The sequence below is a fragment of the Nicotiana tabacum genome, chromosome 10 (assembly GCF_000715075.1).
Source record: "Nicotiana tabacum cultivar K326 chromosome 10, ASM71507v2, whole genome shotgun sequence".
Classification (NCBI taxonomy): domain Eukaryota; kingdom Viridiplantae; phylum Streptophyta; class Magnoliopsida; order Solanales; family Solanaceae; genus Nicotiana; species Nicotiana tabacum.
The window spans coordinates 173328661-173349852 of NC_134089.1; the positions used below are offsets into that span (position 1 = coordinate 173328661).

Here is a 21192-nt window from a genome sequence, read left to right on the forward strand (position 1 = left end):
AAAGACATGATATTAACCCACACAAATTTTGTGGTTAACAGAGCAATTCAGAAGGATATAACTTACCAAGTAATCAGTCTTCCAAAATGTCTTAAATCGTATGACATCAATGAAATAATAGCTCTAAGTTTGAGCATCATTCAAACCAGTCACAACTAACTTATTTCTTCTGCAAGGTACCCAAAGATTGACTGTTGGACATATAGAACGAATACGGAGAAATTATTCATCTCCATCTACGCAAAATTTCAAATTAATTTTTTGAGATAGCTAGTGAAAAGTTTCTTGTAAATATAGAGATAAAAGCGGAAAAAGTAAACCTCCCATGTAATATATATTGTTTCCAGATGTAGCCAAAAGCAAGGACAAAATAGAAGGGATGCACATAAAATCTGACAAAACTACAACCAAAAAAGGAATCATTCAACACCTCTAAACCAGAAGTTTTTTCCTCCTCCTCTGCTCAAAACTAAAAGTCAAAGTTGCCCAAAAAATGACAATAGAGTGGCGCAAAATTCCTAAAGATTTGCCTGATCACTAACAATTCCCAAAACTAGATAAAAGGGAGAAGAAACAGTGCTAACCCGCAAAAGAAGCTATTTTCAGAAAGCCATAACATTGTCATGTTATCCTCATCATCGATAATTTGATGCAACGTTTGGCCAGTTGAGAAACTTATAACCTTGAAGAGATGGTGGCAAATAAGTCTGGGATGATGAGTTCGGATTGTCAGGAGGATAAATATAATCCTTCCCATAACCAAGATCCTTCATTAGCTTAGTTGTTGCATTCCTAAGATGAAGGGAAACCCCTTCATTTTGTCCAACTGATTCTCTTACCACTTTTTGAGCTTTCCCTATTGCTCTATAGACAGAAATAGACTTGGGAGCCAGGGCCAAATAAGCAACACACTGAGCAAGGATAACATTGCACTCGGGCATGCCGATAAAATGGCAAGCTTGGTAGCAAGCAACCGTCTGGCAAAGAGCCGATGGATCAGCTAACCCCACATCTTCACTAGCAAACCTGACCAGCCTGCGGGCTATGTAGAGAGGCTCTTCACCCCCTTCCAACATTCTCGCCAGCCAATAAATGGAAGCGTCAGCGTCACTTCCTCTCATGGATTTGTGAAGCGCACTGATAAGATTATAATGTTCATCCCCTGCTCTGTCATAAGCCAAATGCTTACACTGCATTGCTTCTTTTACATCATCCAGAGTTATAACTGCAGACTCTAACTCCCCGTTTGATCCTCTCGCCATTTGCGACCGTGCAACAGCAGTGGTAGCCGAGATTTCCAAGGCATTCAATGCCACCCTAGCATCTCCATCACAATTTTCTGAAAGAAACTCTACACACTCATCATTCACTTCAATTTTCAACATCTCACCCATAGAACAACACAGCCCCTTGTTAGAATCAGCCGCAGCACGCCTGAGGAGGGAAGCAATATGTTGGGGTTTTAAGGGATTGAGAGTCAAAACTCTGCACCTGGACAATAACGGCGTAATCAAATGAAATGATGGGTTTTCAGTAGTTGCTCCAATGAAAATAACACTGCCGTCCTCAATAACCGGCAAAAAGGAATCTTGTTGGCCCTTGTTGAACCTGTGAACTTCATCAATGAACAAAATAGTCCTCTTGTTGCTCTTCTTTTTCAGCCTTCTCGCTTCGTCAACAGCATATCTAACATCCTTAACCCCCGAAGTGACTGCCGATAAGGAGACAAACCGGTATATATTATTTTCAGAAGCAGACCAAGTGTTGACTATGGCTCGAGCAATGGATGTTTTGCCGGTACCAGGTGGACCCCACAAGAGTAGTGAAGGGAGACGACCGCAGTCAATGGCTGATCGAAGAAGGGATTTTTGCGCCAAAATATGGTCTTGACCAACAACCTCGTCTAGGGTACGAGGTCGCATTCGTTCGGACAAGGGTTCGTGAGGGGGTTTCTTTTTCTTTTCTTTTTCAGATTCTACTACTAATTTTGGACGCTTTGTTAATTGGGGTTCATAATCTTCTTCTACTTCTTCTTCTTCGTGGGTCGCCAACCCCTTAGTAGTAACAGTGGGTTTAAGGGTTGATATATACGTGGAGGTTAGGGGTTTGGATTGGAATTGAAAGAAACGATCGATTTTGGGCTGAAATGGAGGAGGGGACGAGCGTTGATCGGTAGTAGAAGAAGACAGAGATTTTGGGTTGAAATTGCAAGAATCTTTCTGGAGAATCCAGTCGGTAGCTTTGACGATATCGCCGCCGGTTGCCGTAAGAGCTTCGGCGGCTAAGTCTTGCGGAAAGCCCATGCTCAGAAGTTGCTGCTCAGCCATGGCGCTCCCCATTCCCACTAATGGACTCCGGGGAATTGTGGCGCTTTTTATGCCTTTCAATTCCCGCTTTATTGAAGCAAATGTAACGATGACATCAGCATTCACAAGAAAATACTACTACTACCACCTTAAAAAAATGATTAACGTCAAAATTTTAAAAAAATATAGAGTAGAAGAAGAACAAGTGTAACGGCCCGGCCGGTCGTTTTATGAGTTACCGTTCCGTTTTCCCTATTTTCTGCTTCTTATTGCCTTGTTCAGCTGTATTTTGTATTATCGGGTTGGTTGGCTCGAGTTCGGAGAGGTTTTGGTAAGGTTTGAGACACTTAATCTCTTTTGAGGAAGCTTAAGTTGGAAAGGTCAACCGGATGTTGACTTATGTGATAAAGGGCTCGGATGTGAGTTCTGATGGTTCGGATAGCTTCGGGAGGTGATTTGGGACTTAGGAGCGTGATCGGAATGTATTTTGGAGGTACGAAGTAGATTTAGGCTTGAATTGGTGAAATTGGAATTTTGGCATTTTCCGGTTGATAGGTGAGATTTTGATATAGGGGTCAGAATGGAATTCCAGAAGTTGTCGTAGGTCCGTTGTGTCATTTGGGATGTATGTGCAAAATTTCAGGTCATTCGGACGTGGTTTGATAGACGTTTTGATCGAAACCGAAATTTGGAAGATTTTGGAATTCTTAGGATTGAATTCGATGCAAATTTGGTGTCTTGATGTTATTTCGAGCGTTCCGAAGATTGGAACAAGTTTGAATGATGTTATGGGATAGGTTGGCATGTTTGGTTGAGGTCCCGAGGGCCTCGGGTGAGTTTCGGGTGGTTAAACGGACCATTTCAAGTTGGGGAAAGTTGTAGAAAATCTGTTGTGAGTGTTGCAGACTTTTGGCCCTCGCGTTCGTGAGTGGGCCCTCACGTTCGCGAAGGGTTAGGATGAGAGGCTAGAGATTTGGCCTTCACGTTCGCGAGGGAGGTCCCACATTCGCGAAGGGTTGAGCTCGTTGGTCATTGTGTTCGTGAGGGTGATGCTGCGTCCGCGACGGGTTGAGTTACTGAGGCATCGCGTTCGCGAGGGGTGGTCGCGTTCGCGTAAGAGGAATTTCTGGTCAACTTAAGTTTGTGCTTCGCGAACGCGAGGCATTGACCGCGTTCGCGAAGAAGGAATTAAAATAGCTGGGCAGAATGTTTACAAGGCCTATTCCGCGATTTTTGCCTAAGTTCATCTATTTTTGGGCTATTTTGAAGCTTTTTGAAGAGGATTGAAGAGAGAATCATGGGGGAACACTTGGAGGTAGGATTTATGAACTTAATACTCAATCCTAATGTGATTTCTACCTAAATAATCATGAAATTTATAGAATTTATGCCTAAATATTGAAGAATTAGGCCTTGTAATTGGAGACCTAGAATTTTGGATTTGAAGGGCCGTTTGTGGTTGGATTTTGGTGCTTTTGATATGAATAAACTCAGGGAGTGATAAGAAGTCTATTGATGTAATTTTTATCGGATTCCGAGACGTGGACCCGGGGTTCGGATTTGGCCAATTTCGGGATTTGGGTTGTAATTTGATTTCTTTCGAGTGAGTTTTGTTCCCTTAGCATATTTTGATGGTTTTGCACTGATTTTGGTTAGATTTGGAGCATCCGGAGGTCGATTAGAGAGGCAAAGGCATCGTGGGCAAGAGTTTGGACTGGATAGAGGTGAGTAATGATTGTAAATGTTGTCATGAGAGTATGAAACCCCGAATTTCACATCGTTGTGCTATATTAAGGCGACATACACGCTAGATGACGAGCGTGGGTCGTGCACCATTGGGGATTGTGACTTAGTCCACCCCGAATGACTATTTTACCGAGTATTTGATTGAAAACTATTTGCTATCATCATATTTTGGACTGAATGCCATATTTGGGCCTCGTGACAACTATTTTGGACCCTTAGGGGATTTTTACTACTATTTCCTCACTGTTTTAACTTTATATTTATACTCTGTCATGCTATATTCTACTGTTTTTATAAATCAACCATGTTTATACTGTTTTGACATCTTAAATGATAGTTTGAGCTGAGCATTCATATTTTACTGTGCCTGAATGGCTTTTAGAGATTTTGACAGAGTAGGGCGAAGGCCTGTGTTGTGACGTTATTATGGGATCGGGCTACGCGTCGCAGCGGTATTGATTATGATTTATGATTATGAGGCCGAGGGACTGAGTTGTACGCCACAAGGTGGCTTGATATGAGGCCGAGAGCCTATTGATTATACCACGAGATGGATTGATATTGCGCTTGGGCTGTAAGGGGCCCCTTCCGGAGTCTGTACACCCCCAGTGAGCGCGGGTACCTAGTGTGATATGTGATATAGTCCGAGGGGCTGGTGTTGTTCCATGTTATTGCCCGAGGGGCTGATTCTGTTGATATTGTGCCCCGGGGGTTGATTTTATGTGTTTATCTTTTCTCGTTGCTTTTTATTTACTTGTTTAATGGTTAAAAGGTATTTTAAAGAAGCTTATACTAAACTAAGGTGTTTTTATAAGATTTCACTATTTTATTGCATTGTATTGATTTTACACTGCCTCTTTGTAGCATTTTGCTGTGTTTTACGTATTTTTCTTATCGCTCAGTCTTCATTTATTTTTATTACTCATAGAGTTGGAGTACTCACTTTACTCCTTGCACCCTGTGTGTAGACTTAGGAGCTTCGGGTGCCGCCAGTGAGGGTTGATTGCTCCCATCAGGCTATTCGGAGTCCACTAGGTAGCTACTCGGCGTTCGCAGGCCAGTGTTTCTCCCTCCTTTCTTATTTTATGTTTCTAGTTCTATAATAGACTGTATAAACTCTTTCAGACTCTTAGACACATGTTTAGATGGTCATGACTGGTGACACCTCGATGTCGGGCTGTGTTGGTTTCCGCAAATTGTCTAGTTCAATTTTATTTTGGGATTATTAGCATATTAATGACTTAAATTGCGTTATTATAATTGTTTAAAATGAATTGGGTGTTGTGTCAGCTGACATTGTCTTCACGAGAGGCGCCATCACGACCGGGTCTGGATTTAAAGTTGTGACAAGAAGAAACAAAAAAAAATTGTTAACTTAATAAAATATATTCCTACAGATAATAATTATTGGAATTGCAAAGTATAATAATTATAGTTACTTTTTGTTTGTATAGTATATTTATAATGTAATTCTCGCTATCATGTTGGATTGCACTTTTTTTTGGCAAGGAAGATAAATTTTTATTTAATACTAAGTAGCAAAGTTACACGGCCTGGTCCTCCCATTGGGAGCAAACGAAGGCATACCATTAGAAGTAGCATTACAACCAAAGGACGACATTATAGGGTTGCCCAGCATGGCCAAATTATTTAATACAACAGTATTAGTAGTAGTAGTTCTAATAACTGTGAGTCCTTCTTTGTCAGCACGCACAACTTCTTTAAGGTAGTCCGGTACTTCTAGATATATCTTATTATGGTAGATGTTGGCTTGCTGAACTCCATGTTGCGCCAACTCATGTGCTATGTTGTTGCCTTCCCTGAAATTGTGTAGGATGGGTGGATTCCTCAACATCTTCAGCCAGTACCTGCATTTACAAAGGAGGGAATTATAGAGTGGTGAGTAGTTTGATTTAATTAGTGAAGGTATAGAGGCAGAGTCTGTCTCGATTTGAAATTTTTTGAACTGGTGAGTTACTGCAAGTTCTAGGCCTTGGCATAGTGCCTCAAGCTCAATGTAAAGAGGAGAGGGGCTAGTAGTTGTTTTGCTGAAGCCCAGAATCCAGTCCCCATTCGAGTCTCTGAATACCCCACCTATTCCACCTAGCTCAAATCTACCCTTAAAGCCCCATCTATGTTGAGCTTTAGTTGATGTATAGTCGGGGGTTCCTATTTGGTAGCAACTGGTAATGGTCTATCAAGTTTGTTACAGCTGATATTACTGCAATGCAAATATTTCATGGCTCTCGATATAACATTATTACTATCCACTGAGTTACGAAGATTGTGGAAGGTGTTTTTATTTCTATTAAGCCATAGAAGCCAAAGAGTAAAGGAAAATAGACAATCTCACGTCAAAGAAGGGCATATTGTATGGGGTTTTTGTTTGTATAAACTATCAAGCCAGTGGATAGAAACGATGTTAACTAAGTGAATGCTCACACCTAGGGCTTCCCATAACTACTTTGCTATGGGGCACATTAGGAAAATATGAAGAGATGTTTCCTCTATGGTAGGGCATATTGGGCAGTATAAGGAAGTGGCTATTCCAATGTGATTCAAGAATGTTTTTGTAGGTAGTCTATCATGATAGCATTGCCAAAGGAAATATTTGAGCTTATTCCAAGTTTTTAATTTCTAGAGCCATTGAAAATTCTTACCATGGGTGTGGATTGCATTAGCAGTAATAAAATGGTACACAGACCTTGTGGTGAATATACCATCAGTGGTTGGTGCCTAGATTGGAGTATCAGTGTGATTCCTATTACTATTGGGTTGGATAGAGTATATTTGAGCTAGAATGTGGGGAGGAAATTCAAAAGATAGTCGTGATCGGTCCCATGTCCCATTGTGGAAAATATGAGAAATCTTGATGGTTGACTTTTGATGTGGCAAAGGACCATGGATCATGCTTCTTAGACTTTTAATGCATGGTATCCAATTTGCATGCCAAAAATCTACGTGGGAACCATCCCCAATATGTCATGCAGTAGCATCTTTACAAACGCTCCATCTTGTGAGGATATTTTTCCATATGAAAGAATGTGACGTATTAGAATATCGACCATTGTATTTGGACTGAAGTAAGGTTGCCCAGATAGTGGTGGGGTGGCTAAAGAAAAGCCAGTTGAGGCTTGTAAGAGCCACTTTATTCTTATCCATGTATTTTTGTATCCCCAGGCCCCTATCTTTTTTAGGAAATGAGACAGTGTCCCATTTTATATAATGGATCTTTTTGGATGTGAGATTGCTACCCCAAAGGAAATCTTATTGGATTTTGTCAATTTTCCGATGGGTTTTTTTGGGGCAGCATGGTGTATTGCATGATGTGATTAGGAAGAAAGTTGAGAGTGGTTTGAATAAGAGTGGTTCTCCCAGCTAATGACAGGAATTGAGTTTTCCAACTATTGAGTCTTTTATTGAGGTTGTCCAGGATAAAATTGTAGTCCTTTGGTTTAGGATTGGTACTCAGTATTGGAAAACCTAGGTATTTTCCAAAGGTGTCACTAATTTTAAGGTTTAGAACGACAAATATTAAATTATTTTGAGAAATAGAGCAGTTATTAGAGAAGAGTAGTTTTGATTTTGAATGATTTATTTGCTGCCCTAATAACTTACTGAAGTAGTCAAGACAACGTTTGATTGTAGAAGCAGACTTCTCATTGGCTGCAGCCATTAAAGTTAAATAATCCGCGAAGAATAAATGAGAAAGGGGTGGTCCCTAAGGGCTTATTTTAATAGGATCCCATAAAGTTAAATCAACTTGGTGATTGATAAGAGTAGATAATAATTCAATATAAAGGATAAATATATAAGGTGACATAGGGTCACCTTGTCTAATGCTCCTAGATGGCTTGAAGAACTCCATTTGAGATCCATTGACTAGAACAGCAATACTAGAGGTAGTAATGCAAGACATGATGAGTTTGGTGATTTTCGGAGGGAAATGGAAATAGTGGAGGGCTCTACGAATAAAAGGCCATTCCAAGTGGTCAAAATCTTTCTCCAAATCGATTTTAAGGATCATTTTGCCCTTATTACCTTTTATTTTCGTGTAGTGGTGGATAATTTCTTGAATGATAATAGCATTATCAGCCGCACATCGTCCTTTGAGAAAGCTTGATTGAAAGGGGCCTACGAGGGTAACTAAAAAGGGTTTTAGACGGTTGACAATGATTTTGGTAATAACTTTATAAGAAGTATTACAAAGTCCAATAGGCTTGAAACTTTTCAGTTCATTGGCATTATGAAATTTGGGTATCAAACAAAGGAAGGTAGTGTTAATGTGTTCAGGGATGCTATAGTTATCAAAAATAGAGTGACAGTAGTCATAGATTGTTTTTTTGACAATGTGCCAATATTTTTAGTAAAAAAAAGGATGTAATCCATCCGGACCCGGGGCTTTAAAAGGTTTGAACGAGAAAATAGCCCTAGTAATTTCATGGTTATGCAATGGTTTGTCTAATGCTAATAAATCAGCAGTACTGGATGAAACTAGGGAAGTTTGGGTGGTTAGCCAATTTTAGGATTCATGGCCTGTTTGGTAGATTGTTTGAAAATAATTAAAGGTGTGTTGGAGGATTTGGTCGGATCATTATCCAATTATTATGAGCATCCTTAAAAAAAAGAAATACGATTTTTCCTTCTCCTATTAAGGATACTTATGTGAAAAAATTTGGTACTAGCATTACCTTCACTAAGCCAATTTATACGGGAACGAAACTTCCAATAATCCTCTTCTACTTTTAAAAGAGTGATATACTCATTAGAGATGGTTTGCTCTAGAATTTTTAGGAATATACTCGTAGGATAATTTGTGGATTTTTGGATACCACTAAGTCGAGCAAGAATTGTTTTCTTTTTCCTAATAACATAACCAAAATTATTGGCAGCTCAATCTTTAACTTTATTGGTGAAAAGAGTGGTGGCATTGGTTAAGTCTTGACTATTCCAAGTATCTCTAACTATTGTAGTAAAATCAGGGTGATGGAACCAGTATGTTTCAAGTCGAAAGATACGATTAGTGTGGAGCCTAGTGCAATGAGATAGGGAAATAAAGAGGGGTGTATGGTCAAAGTAAGTCTTAGGCAGATGACTAACAAAAGCATTCGGGTAATATTCAAGCCATTGTTCGTTAATAAAGCACCTATCAAGTCGTTCCAAAATTAAGTCAGGACGATTATATGTATGATTAGACCAAGTATACTTAGCCCCCTTAAAACCAAGGTCCATAAACTGACAGTAATTAATACACGATTGAAATCTAGATGCTCTATTACGATTTATAGGTCTCCCCCCCCCCATTTGTCTTGTTGACTCACGACCTCATTGAAGTCCCCACCTAGGAACTACATGCCCTTGTAATTGTTAGCAATATTTTCCAGATTTAACCATAACTGGGACCTAATATGAACATGAGTGCTAGCATAAACAATACTAAACAACCAAGGATGGTGATTAGGAAGTACGCGGATCATTGCATGGACTTCCTGACAATCAAGAAGAATATGACTAAGTTGAACATGGGAGTCATGCCAAAGTATAGCAATACCACCCGACTGGCCTTGACCTGGAATCTTCACCATGTCAGAAAATTGGAAATCATCTCGAGTTCCAATGTGATTGGTCATACGAGTTTCCAGGAGAGCAACTAGGGAAGGGTTGTGGGTATTTAGTAGGTCCCTAAAGTGACGCTTAAATTCATAATTATTTCCACCCCTGATATTCCAAATTACAAAATTAGGAAGTCTACTCATTGAGGGATCGGGGGGGGATGTTGTAGAACACTGCCCTTCACTGATGCGCTTAGTATTACTGTGAAATTTCCTATTGCCTTGTTTAGTGGAGGTCTGATATCGAGGGAGCATTTGTACAGTTCCTGTGGGCACTTACACACAAACTTCTTGTCTTCCAGTGCTTGGAACAGCATGATCTTGATTGCGTGCAGGTTTGAAATTTCTGTGGACGATGTTATGTTCAGCGGTGGGATGAGTTGTTCTTGTTCCACTATTCCTTCCTCTTCTTGTACGGGTACATTGTGATGGGGATGAGGTTGGGTTTGGTGAATATCCATCGGTGGTGGAAAGTGTTGAGGCACAGGTTGTCATGCATGGATCAAAGGAGGATTGTTTTGATCTTGTGGAGCAAAGAAAGGGAGCTGGTAAAAGAGTTGCATATTCTGCAATAGGTTGTAGTGGTGTGGAAGATTCCAATGAGCTTGCATGTTGTGAAGTAGAGCAGGTGCCAATGTTGGGGCTATTGGGTTGAGAACATTCATCACCCAAAGGTGGTTGATGTAGTTTGACATGGCTAGCCTCATGCCCTCTGAAATTAGCTGGGCTAGTATCTGAGGGTTCTGGAGGACAAATAGAACCTCCTGGTTCTGGATGTTCTGTGTGAAGAAGGCAGCTTGTCCCTGAAGGCCTTGTTCCAACCATGTCATTGGTTGGTGATCCTGGGGTAGTGTATTCGTGACATAGATTGGAAGATTTGGATTTGATACTTGGTTGTCCATTCTGGATAGTATGGATGGACGATGGTGGGGGGATAACTGATTTAGTGGTATTCTCCTTCTTGTGAATGATTATGGTAGATTCATTTTTAAGAGTGGAAGATGTAGAGGCAATAGGAGTTTGGGGCTCGTGAAGCAATGATTGATCAGGTAATATAGGGTTTGTAGTTTGCATGATTTGTGTAGTTGCTTCCAATTCTAGGTTATCTCGTATTGGGGAATTGGTTTGCATGGCCACGTGGCCATGGTTGTGTGACAAGTAGATAATCGGTGTATTAGGGGCATTATGGGAAATCAGAGGCGTTCCAAGTAGGTGTTTAGGGACTGGGGCCGTTGTTTTATTTGTAGTGGTATTGCATGCAACTGCATTGCCACGTGGACTAACAATTTGGGGGGGGGGTAATGGAGGGGTTTTGTGTGGGAGAAGAGTGAGGATTATCAGCGGATTGGCTAGGGGAGATATCATCCAAATCCATGTTAGCTGATTCTTCTTACTTAGTTAAATCATTACTATTAGCCAGCAATGATGAGAATTTATTCGAGGTTTGGATAGGAATGATAGGGGTAGCATTAGGATTATATTGTTCTGTAGTAGAGAGGCTTAGATCCTCTAAATTTTGTTGCTCAGAATTAAATGGATGTTTAGGCTTGAAAGCTAATTTTTGAGTATTTAGGAACTTACCTGATATTGCATCAAAAATATTGACACAGATACTTGTTTGATTGCCCGTGTTTCTGATCCTTGGAGGAGTGATAGTGTTTCGTTTATGTTTATGGACTTTTAGGAATGACACTGTTTGCCACTGCTCCTCATTGGATTGCCCCTTAGCTGTTGAGGTAGATGCTATCTCCCAAGGTCCCATTTGAGTCTACTTTACTATCTTTGTGCTAGGGTAGATGCATGAGGGTGCTGTCTGCTGTAGATGGGTGCCAATTTGAATTGCAATTTGGACAGGTTGATCTAATGGGACCTGCACACATAGTCTCGCATACCTCCCTCTAATTGTTGAGCTAGTACAAGTATCTATACGCAATAGCTTCCCAATTAAGTTACCAATTTTTTCAAGCACTATCGCATCGTAGAACTCAGTAGGTAATTGAGGAAGATGAACCCAGACAGCTGAGTATAATTCCTTGGTTTGACTAGCTACAAAATTTGGTTCCCATCTTCTGACGGAGAGGTAATGACCATTGATGAATCATGGGGCTTGTTGTAGAGCCTTTGCGATGTTTTCTTCTTTGGTAAATTTAACTACATAAAAATCTGATCCCAGGTCAATTAATGGAAATGTTTTGTTTGGTTTCCAAAGGTCTTGGATCCTTTTCTTTAGGTATTGATGGACCACTCTTTTACCAAGGAGTTTGATTATGAGAGAAAATTGCCATGGTGAGTACATGCGCTGCCTATCTTCATCTGATAGGGAGATATGACTGAATTGTGGGGACAACGATTCATAGTCGGAATCCTCCCTCATTGGCTCAACATAGTCAAGTAAGGTGACGTTGGAGTTAGTAGGTGTATTTATTATAGTTTCATGGGAGAGTAATTTCTCCTTAAATGAGGGATTGTTGGGAATATTGGAGTTGGAAATTGTTGGTGATGATGGATGATCAGTAGCTTGATCAGGTGGTTTTGGAGGAATGGGTTATGTGATGAGTTTGTTTCTGGGTTCATTCCTTGCTAAACAATAGAAGATAGGGTTGTAGGTTAATAGAGAGAAGTTAGAGTTTCTCTCTCTGGATTGCACATTTATAATTACACAATTTAATATTTTTTATTTTTAATAAAAGATAATTATAAAAATCAATGTATTTGAGGTCAAATCTATCAAATAAATAATTCGGGTTTCTTCAAAATGAAGCACATGTTCAGCGTGACGAGTATGGAGATGACAAAGTAATGGTGCGGGCCGGTGCACATACAAAAAGAAGTTAGCTGCGGGTTTCGCTTGCCATAATATTCTAATAATGTAAGTGGTGTCATACCTCCTTTTTACCACACCTGCAAAGGGTATAAGGAGTTTTTCCAATTTAAGTGACAATCGAAACGTGATTGTTTTTATTTATTAAATTCAGAGTCGTCACTTGGGATAATTTATGGTGTTTCAAGTCACTGGTTTAAATCCCGAATCGAGGAAAAGATTGAATCTGTATTACAGTCCGCGAATACAGAAATTCGGGTAAGGAATTCTATTAACCCGGGAGAAGGTGTTAGGCATTCCAGAGTTCCGTGGTTCTAGCACGGTCGCTTTGATCATACTTGGCTTATTAAAATTGTTTAATTACTGATTTTAGAACCTATGTGCATTTACCTTTCACCGCTTTTTAATCAAGAAAATTATCTTGAAACGGGTTACGCGCACGTATACCCATTTGTTTGGCGCGTCAAAAACCATGTCACGCGAACGTGTCCACAGTTAATAACGCTTTATTAATGTTGAGAAAATTGGGCCGAAGTTGCGCATACTCCGATTTTGCTTTTAGAATCGTAATTATGTCACGCGAACGTGTACACAACCACGATAGTATTTTATTAAGATTAAGATTGTTTCGCCCAACGTTGCGCGAACGCATATGTTGGTCTTAATTCTGGAACCCGTAATCATGCCACACGGAACAGAAAAAGTTATTAAAAGGTTTTATGCCTATCAAGTTCTTTCTCAACTTATTCATTCTTAGAGTTTAGCCAATAGACCTCTCTTTATTCCAATATCTACCAGATTAGCTCACAAAACAAACCAAATAATCACTCCAACAAGCACATCACGAGATATTGAATTTAGAAGCTCTTTGTGATCAAATTACTTTGAAACCGACTAGGAGGAATTAACAGCATATTGAGATTTGAGACCAAGAGAAGTCTGTATCGTTAAGTGCACGAAATCATTAGCTTGATTACTAAAGCTCAAGATTTTTGCATCAATATGTAGTACTTTAGATATGAGCAAGAATCAAAAATATATTTTCTTCCTACTAATTAGCAGCCATCAAATTAAAGGGCCATAATTATTCGCCCAATTGGTATGGTAATCCCTTTTAAAGAAACTAAACACAATTCATTTGTAACATTAGGGAACTGGGCCAGTCTTAAAACGAAATTGTACCAACCCCGACTAACAGTGAAGAACCCTGTTTTGAAGCAAATAAAAAAAACTCATGCAGCAGGGCCTATCACTTTCATTTCTCATTAATTTTAAAATTCTGGGCCCAAATTGAGCCCAAGCAGAAGGCCCAAATTCTTTAAAGCCTCAGAACCAACACCAATTAGACTCGATATCGAGTCTGTATCGTGCTCAAGTGATGGCTGAGCAACAAAAGTTCAGAATGAACCTAAATAGCTAGTCACAACATACAAACAATGCCAAGATTTTGAAATAGAAAACAATTAAGGATCCAATTCTTGAGAAACTATACAGCATATGATTCTAAATTTTCAAGGCCCTAAATTAACTTGAAATGCTGATATTTAAACCTTAATTAAACCTCACGTTGACAAAACTTGTAGAATTTAAAACAACCAAATCTGCTCAATTGACATGCAAACAACAGTAGATAACTAGTGAATCATTTTCAACATAACTAAACTAACTTGAATTTCCCCTAACACTGATAGTCACCAAACCAGTACATTAGAATCTGGTTCTCTCATGAATTCCAGAAAATTATATTAAAGCTTTCAATATAATCCTTAGACATTTTAAACTCATTCAGGAGCAAATGTAAACACAAAACATGCTTGCAAAATACTTCGAACCATACTGATCTCAAATAAGAATCATACGTACATGTCCAATTACCTATACATACAACTACTGAACATACACATTAGAATCATACATACATGTCCAATTACCCATACATATAACTACTGAACATACACAACATTAAATGTGTAAATGATAGCTTAGATAACATCTAAAACTACATATCTATTACAGAATATTAAAGCAGTATGAGAAATAGGGGAAACTAAGTTCAAATGCAGCATGTATTCAATTAGTATTCCACCTGATTTACATGTTCAACAATCAATCATTATTCAGGGGATAAGAAGGTACCTGAGATTGAGGGGACAAAGAAATAAAGAAGGATCAACAATTTTTAAACAGCAGAAATCGGCAGCAGCAACAACACAGCCCAAATTCAGCAAATGAAACCAGAAAATCGATTTACAATCTAATGGAACAGTAGTCTTTAACACAATTTGATCAAAACCTTCCAAAAAACTAGTATCGAACCAACTCCAACCCCATCACTGAACATTATTGTTTTCAGAACTTAAAAGAATCAGGAATTACTGAGGCTCAATGGTACAGTAGAGAGTTTTCAGCCAATTTATTGGATTCTTATTTCTAAAAAAATCTGTATTTTTCAATACTTTCAGAATATCAGAATGTTCTTCTCCTCTCTGTCTGTCCGTGTCTCTTAACACCTCTCACGTTCAGCCTTTTTATAGGCATTCATTTTAGTGTATCCTCCATTATCAATTCACCTTTTTATTTTTAACTACCCATTAGCTTAGTGCTTTCTTAATTTAAACAGCTATTGCAATCCCAACCGTACCACTATTAGAAGCTTCTTAAGTAGGTAAACACTTGAATTATACTTATATTAATCAGTTCTTATCAACATAATTAAAGAAGTTAAACCAAACTATTGAACTAACCCTAATTATTCTGACTAAGTGATTAACGAGATACAATTTCACAGTCTTAAAACAAGTTGATATCCTAATTATACGAAACAAATCCACAAAACCAAATCTTACAGAAACAACAGTGAACAAAAATAATTTATACCAAAGAACTGATCGAATTTCAATTGAAATTGACCAGAAAAAGAAAAAGAGACGAGGAAGACGAATATCAGAATAATACTAATGAAAATAAACAAAAACTTGGAAAGAACTCACTGGACAGGCTCGAACTTGGATTTGGCACTCTGAATCAACCCAAAATAATACCAAACGTTTTTTCTTGGTGCAGAACAAACGAGCGTTATTATTTTGTGATGAAACAAGCTTGAATAAGCCCATAAATCCAGTTAAATGATCTTTCATGCTTTGGCCAGAATTTTAGGGTTCTAAGGCTCGAACTCAGATTCGATATTTGAGGAGTACTGGATACATTCGAGGGAAACTAATGATATATTGGGCATGAGGGGGTTGTGGAGGCTATGGGGTGTCAGTTTGGGGTCGATTGGGTAAACTAGGGTTAGGGTCCGATCTTTGATCTGAAATTCGAGGGATTCCAGGGATATTTGAGGGATAAGGTTTGTGGATTCAGAAAGAGGGGGGTGAGGGGATTCTATGGTGTAAAGATAGGGTGATTTAGGCCACCGGAACCGCCATGAGGCAATTTTCGATGGGCGGAAGGCGGCGGTTCACGGTGGCGTTCTGTTGGGTTCCTGATAAGATGGGGGGAATGAGATGGGAAGGGCCGGGTTTGGGGGGTTGATATATTGAAACATTTGATTTAATTAGGGCCGTTGGATGATTGGAATCCAACAGCTCTGATTAGATCATAAATGGAAACGGGGTCGTTTTGGTTTCAGCTGGGGCGGTCCAGGTGTGGGAACGGGTCGGGTTGTGAGGAAGGCTTTGGATCGTTCAGGCTGATTCAACGGTCCAGATTAAAACGCCCGAAATGGCGGCGTTTGGTTGAGGCTGGAGACGGGTCTGGGCTATTTGGGCCGGTTCGAATGGGTTTGGATGGTTTTGTGTTTGGGCTTGGGATTTAAATGAGATATTAGCCCAATTTTGATTTCCCCTTTTTTTAATTCTTTTTCTTTTCTTTTTTTCTTTTTTTTTTCAAAAAAAAAAATTAAGACTAAAATCCTAAATTAAATTACAAACTAAATCATCCTATCAAAAATACTAATGAATTCTAAATAATAATTATTACACATAATTAATACCAAATTAAAAGAAAATTGCAAAATTTTGACATTAAACACTAAAATGCAATAATACGTTATTTTTTGTGAATTTTTCACTTTTTGTAAAACAACATTTAACCAAAAAAATGTAAAATCAAATCCTAAGTGCAGATGCTATATTTTTTTTTTGTATTTTTTAATGCATTAATAAAATTAAATATGCACATAAAGATACGCAAACAATCAGGAAAATTGCACAGTACTTCCTAGAATAACACATAATTAAAGAAGAAACCTAATTTTGGGAATTCTTTTGGAGTAATTCGTGTGAGGCAAAAATCACATGCTCACAGGTGGCACATTATGAATCTTGAAAATTGACCTGTGGATCGTGGCAATAGGTCACATGAAACTTAGTTCAAGGGGGAGATCCATGAATCGGGGTAGTAAGCCACGTAGAACTTAGTTCGAAGGGGAGATTGTTGGGTATACGAACAAAGTCCCACATTAGTAGATGAAAAGATTTGGAGCCTACATATAAGGTATAGAGATATCTTAATAGTGTGAGACCTTTTGGGAAAAATTATGCAAGCTTCCCCCAAAGCGGATAATATCATATCATGTTAAAAGTATATTTTAACTGTTTTAGTCCAACATATTGTGACTTGTTTGTTTGTTATAAAATATTTATAATGTAATTTTCTTTTTTAGTTTGTTTGAAAATAAATGACATATTTCTAAATTTGAAAATAATTCAACTTTAAACTCTTCATTTTACTCATTTTACCATTAATGAGAAGCTTTTATAATCACACAAATATCATGGCTCTTTAAGCTTTTACCCCTTAAGCTTTTAAGACCACAAGTTTTAACAGTCTTCTTTTTTTTCCTTAAACTCTGTGCCGAGTCAAACTACCTCATCTAAATTGATAAGGAGGGAATAATTGATTGTGTATATACAAATGCAACTAAATGTATCACTCTGCTGTTAGTTACAAAACCGTATAAGTTTTGTTAATATCAATACAAGTAACCTATTAGTGGTGTAAAATAATATTAAGACTTAATAGCAAATTATCAACCTGACACCTACCAGATAGTAAAAGTATCAGTATCATTCTAAAAAAAGGAGATAAACTAATTATTAGATGATATTATTTCATGGATACGGTATCTTGTCGTATGGGTGTAACGGCTCGGCCGGTCGTTTTGAGAGTTAGAGCCCCAATCCCCTTTTAACTGCTTTCCCCATATCTATTTCTGTTATTCTAACTTGCCGGGAGGTTTCATTTTGGTTTTTGGAAGTGTCGGGGACACTTAGTCCCTAAATGGAGGTTTAAGCCTTAGGATTTGGACCATAGTCGGAACTATGTGAAGACGACTCCGGAATGGAGTTTCGTCTATTCCGTTAGCTTCGTTGAGTGATTTTGGGCTTAGAGGCGTATCCGGATTGTGTTTTGGAGGTCTGTAGCTCATTTAGGCTTGAAATGGTGAAAGTTGAATTTTTGGATCGGTAGTGGAATTTTTTATATCGGGGTCGGATTCCGATTCTGGAAGTTGAAATAGGTTCGTAATGTTGATCATGATTTGTGTGCAAAATTTGAGGTCATTTGGACGTGGTTTGATAGGTTTCGGCATCAGTTGTAGAATTTTGAAGTTTCAAGTTCTTTAAGTTTGAATTGGAGGGTGATTCGTAATTTTAGCGATGTTTAATGTGATTTGAGAGCTCAACTAAGTTTGTATGGTATTTTGGTTTGTATATTTAGTTGAGGTCCCGGTTACCTCGGGTGAGTTTCGGGTACTTAACGGATCATTTTTGGACTTTGGGAGTTGGCAGATTTTCTGGTGTTTTGTTGCACACAATTCCTTTATCGCGTTCGCGAGGGAGGTCTCACGTTCGCGTAGGTCATCTGAGAGGACAGCTAGGTTTGTTCTTCGCGTTCGCGGCATCGTTCCCACGTTTGCGAAGGTATGGAACACTAAGGCTACGCATTCACGATAAGGATCTCGCATTCGCGTAGAATCAACAGTCATATGGGTACTAGGCATGATAGCCTACGCGTTCGCGATGAGTGTCCCGCATTTGCGTAGGGGTCAGGCTAGTTGAGCTTTGCGTTCGCGACTAGTGCATCACGTTTGCGATGAGTATTTTTTGGGACTGAAGTAGCTTGTGCTTCGCAAATGTGGGGCTTTGACCGCGTTCGAGAAGAAGGGAATACCTTGGCAGAATTTAAAGTTCAAAAACGAGGGTTTTGAGTTCATATCACAAAATTGGATTGAGAGCACGTTAGAAGGCAAAATTTCGAGAGATTTTCAGAGGAAGTTATTGGGTAATGATTCCTAACTCCTTCATGAGTATATCCTACTAATCTATGCTTGATTTCATCATTTAATTTCGAATTTGGGGCAAAAATTTGGGAAAATTTGAGAAAAGTTCTTAGGCCGAATTTGGGGTTTGATCGAGATTTTTTGGTATCGGATTTGAGTAATTTTGGTAATAGTAATTTCGTGAGTGAATGGGTGTTCATAATTTGTGACTTTTATCCGATTCCGAGATGTGGACCCACGGAGGGCTTTTTGGGCGATTTTCCAATTTCTTGCCTTAGCTCTAATTTCATTAGCTAGATTAGTTTCTTGTAGCTATTTTATGTTATGTAATTGGTTTTGGATAGATTTGGGCCATTCGGAGTAGGATATTCGTGGAAAGAACATCGTGACAGATTGATTTGGGCTTGGTTCGAGGTAAGTGGCTTGCCTAACCTTATGTGGGGGAACCCCCCTTAGGATTTGGTACTGTTTTGATATGTGAGCGCCGTGTACGTGAGGTGACGAGTACGTACACGGGCTATTTGTTGTTGTCATGTGTCACAAGCCGGTTTATTAGAGTCTCGCAAATCGATACGGAGACGTCTGTACTTATCTTCGGGAGGCTATGGAACTGTTAGGAAAAAATACACTTCATTTGATTCCTTGTCGTGCGAGATTATTGACTTCAAAATTCTAAACTTCTGTTTTCTATTCTCTCACAGTTGGTGAGGACACGTGCAGCCAGAGAAGACCAGGCACCCGCACCCCCTGCTAGAGCAGCCCGAGATCGGGACCGAGGTAGAGGCAGAGGATGCACACGTGGTGTAGCCAGAGCACCCGAGCGAGCTGCTATAGAGGAGCCACCAGTAGCTCCAATTGGAGGAAAGGCACCTGATACGCCTACTACTGCTACTCCAGCTCTTCGGGAGACCCTTGCACAGTTCATGAGCATATATAAACACTCTAGCTCATACAGGGTTGATTCCCTTTTCTCGAGCTACATCTTAGGTCGGGGGAGAAGCATAGACTCTCGCCGCCCACACCCCCGAGCAGTGGGTTCAGGTTGATTAGATTCCAGAGGTTATATCAGTACCGCCTATAGCCCCAGCTTAGTCCAAGGGTAAGGCAGCAGTCTCTGAGGAGGAGGATCATAAACTCGAGAGGTACAAGTAAGACCCTCCTACATTCAATGGTCTAGCGTCAGATGATGCTCAGGGATTTCTGGAGGAGTGCCAACGTATCCTCCGTACTATGGGCATAGAATATTCGAGTGGGGTTTCTTTCACTGCCTTTCAACTTCGAGTAGTAGCCTATCATTGGTGGCGTACTTATGAGTTAGACAGCCCGACTGAGGCAGCTTCTCTTACATAGACTCAGTTCTCGGACATCTTTTTGAGAGAGTATGTCCCTCAGAGCCTCAGGGACGCATGGCGCGTTGAGTTTGAGTAGTTTTGCCGGGGTACTATGATTGTTTCAGAGTATGCAATCCATTTCAGTGACTTGGCTAGACATGCACTGGCCTTGGTTTCTACAGTTCGAGAGAGGGTCCGTTGGTTTATTGAGGGACTCATTCCCCGCATCAGGACTAGCATGGCCCGGGAGTTAGAGATGGATATCTCGTATCAGCAGGTGGTGAGTATTGCTAGGAGAGTAGAGGGCATGCTTGCTCGGGGTAGGGAGGAGAGAGAGTCCAAGAGGTCCCGAGAGTTTGGACATTGTTTTGGTGCCCGTGCCCCAGCTGTAGTTCGTCATGGTAGGGTCTATGTGAGTCACTCCGTTCATTCGGCTCTTCCAGCCATCAGTGGTATTCCAGCTCCTCCTAGACTTTAGGAGCCTTATTATGCACCTCCAGTATCTAGTGCGCCCCCTGCGGGGTGCTTTCAAAGGTCAGTCTAGCAGACTTGGCCCAAGTCAGCCACATCAACCACGCCCTCCTAGAGCTTGTTTTAAGTGTGGTGATAAGTAGGGATTTTAACCTATTAATTGCTCTCTTTTACTTGCATTTTAGGCCAAAAATGCGTGAAGGTATTCTCCGAAACTAATGTAATATGATCAACATGCCGATCAGTAAGTGTTTTATCCAATAGCGGATCATTTCTTCACAAACTTCTTATTGTTTTAACCATACCAACGCACGAGAACTCCTCACAACTAGAAGACTTTTTCGATAATTTCCTTGCTCAATTTTATCAATGAGGCCATCACTCAATTCTGGTGCCATTCCTCGACTTCTACGAGATACACGGCTAATAATACTTGTCGCTTCAACTTCATCTATACAATCGAATTCATCATACACGTAAAATTAAACATGGAAAATTATAAGCATGTCTATCTTCTGGTTCTGGGTACTGAATAATGAAGAGTTTAATAGTACAACAATGCAAACGGTATTGATTGATGTTAATTATTTTGGAGAAAGAAAGAGATATATTGAACCTTTTT

At 39.6% G+C, this 21192-nt stretch overlaps 1 protein-coding gene across 1 annotated transcript; it reads right to left on the reverse strand.

Annotated features, from left to right (window-relative positions):
• Positions 1 to 308: 308 nt before the first annotated feature.
• LOC107813184 (uncharacterized) lies at positions 309 to 2374 on the reverse strand. The gene has a single exon (XM_070206599.2). It carries the CDS (start codon positions 2337 to 2339, stop codon positions 636 to 638), a length of 1704 nt encoding a protein of 567 aa, XP_070062700.1. The 5' UTR covers positions 2340 to 2374; the 3' UTR covers positions 309 to 635.
• Positions 2375 to 21192: the final 18818 nt, after the last annotated feature.

Coding starts and splice junctions, on each gene's coding strand:
- LOC107813184 (XM_070206599.2), bottom strand. CDS start 2,339: ATGGGGAGCGCCATGGCTGAGCAGCAACTTCTGAGCATGGGCTTTCCG.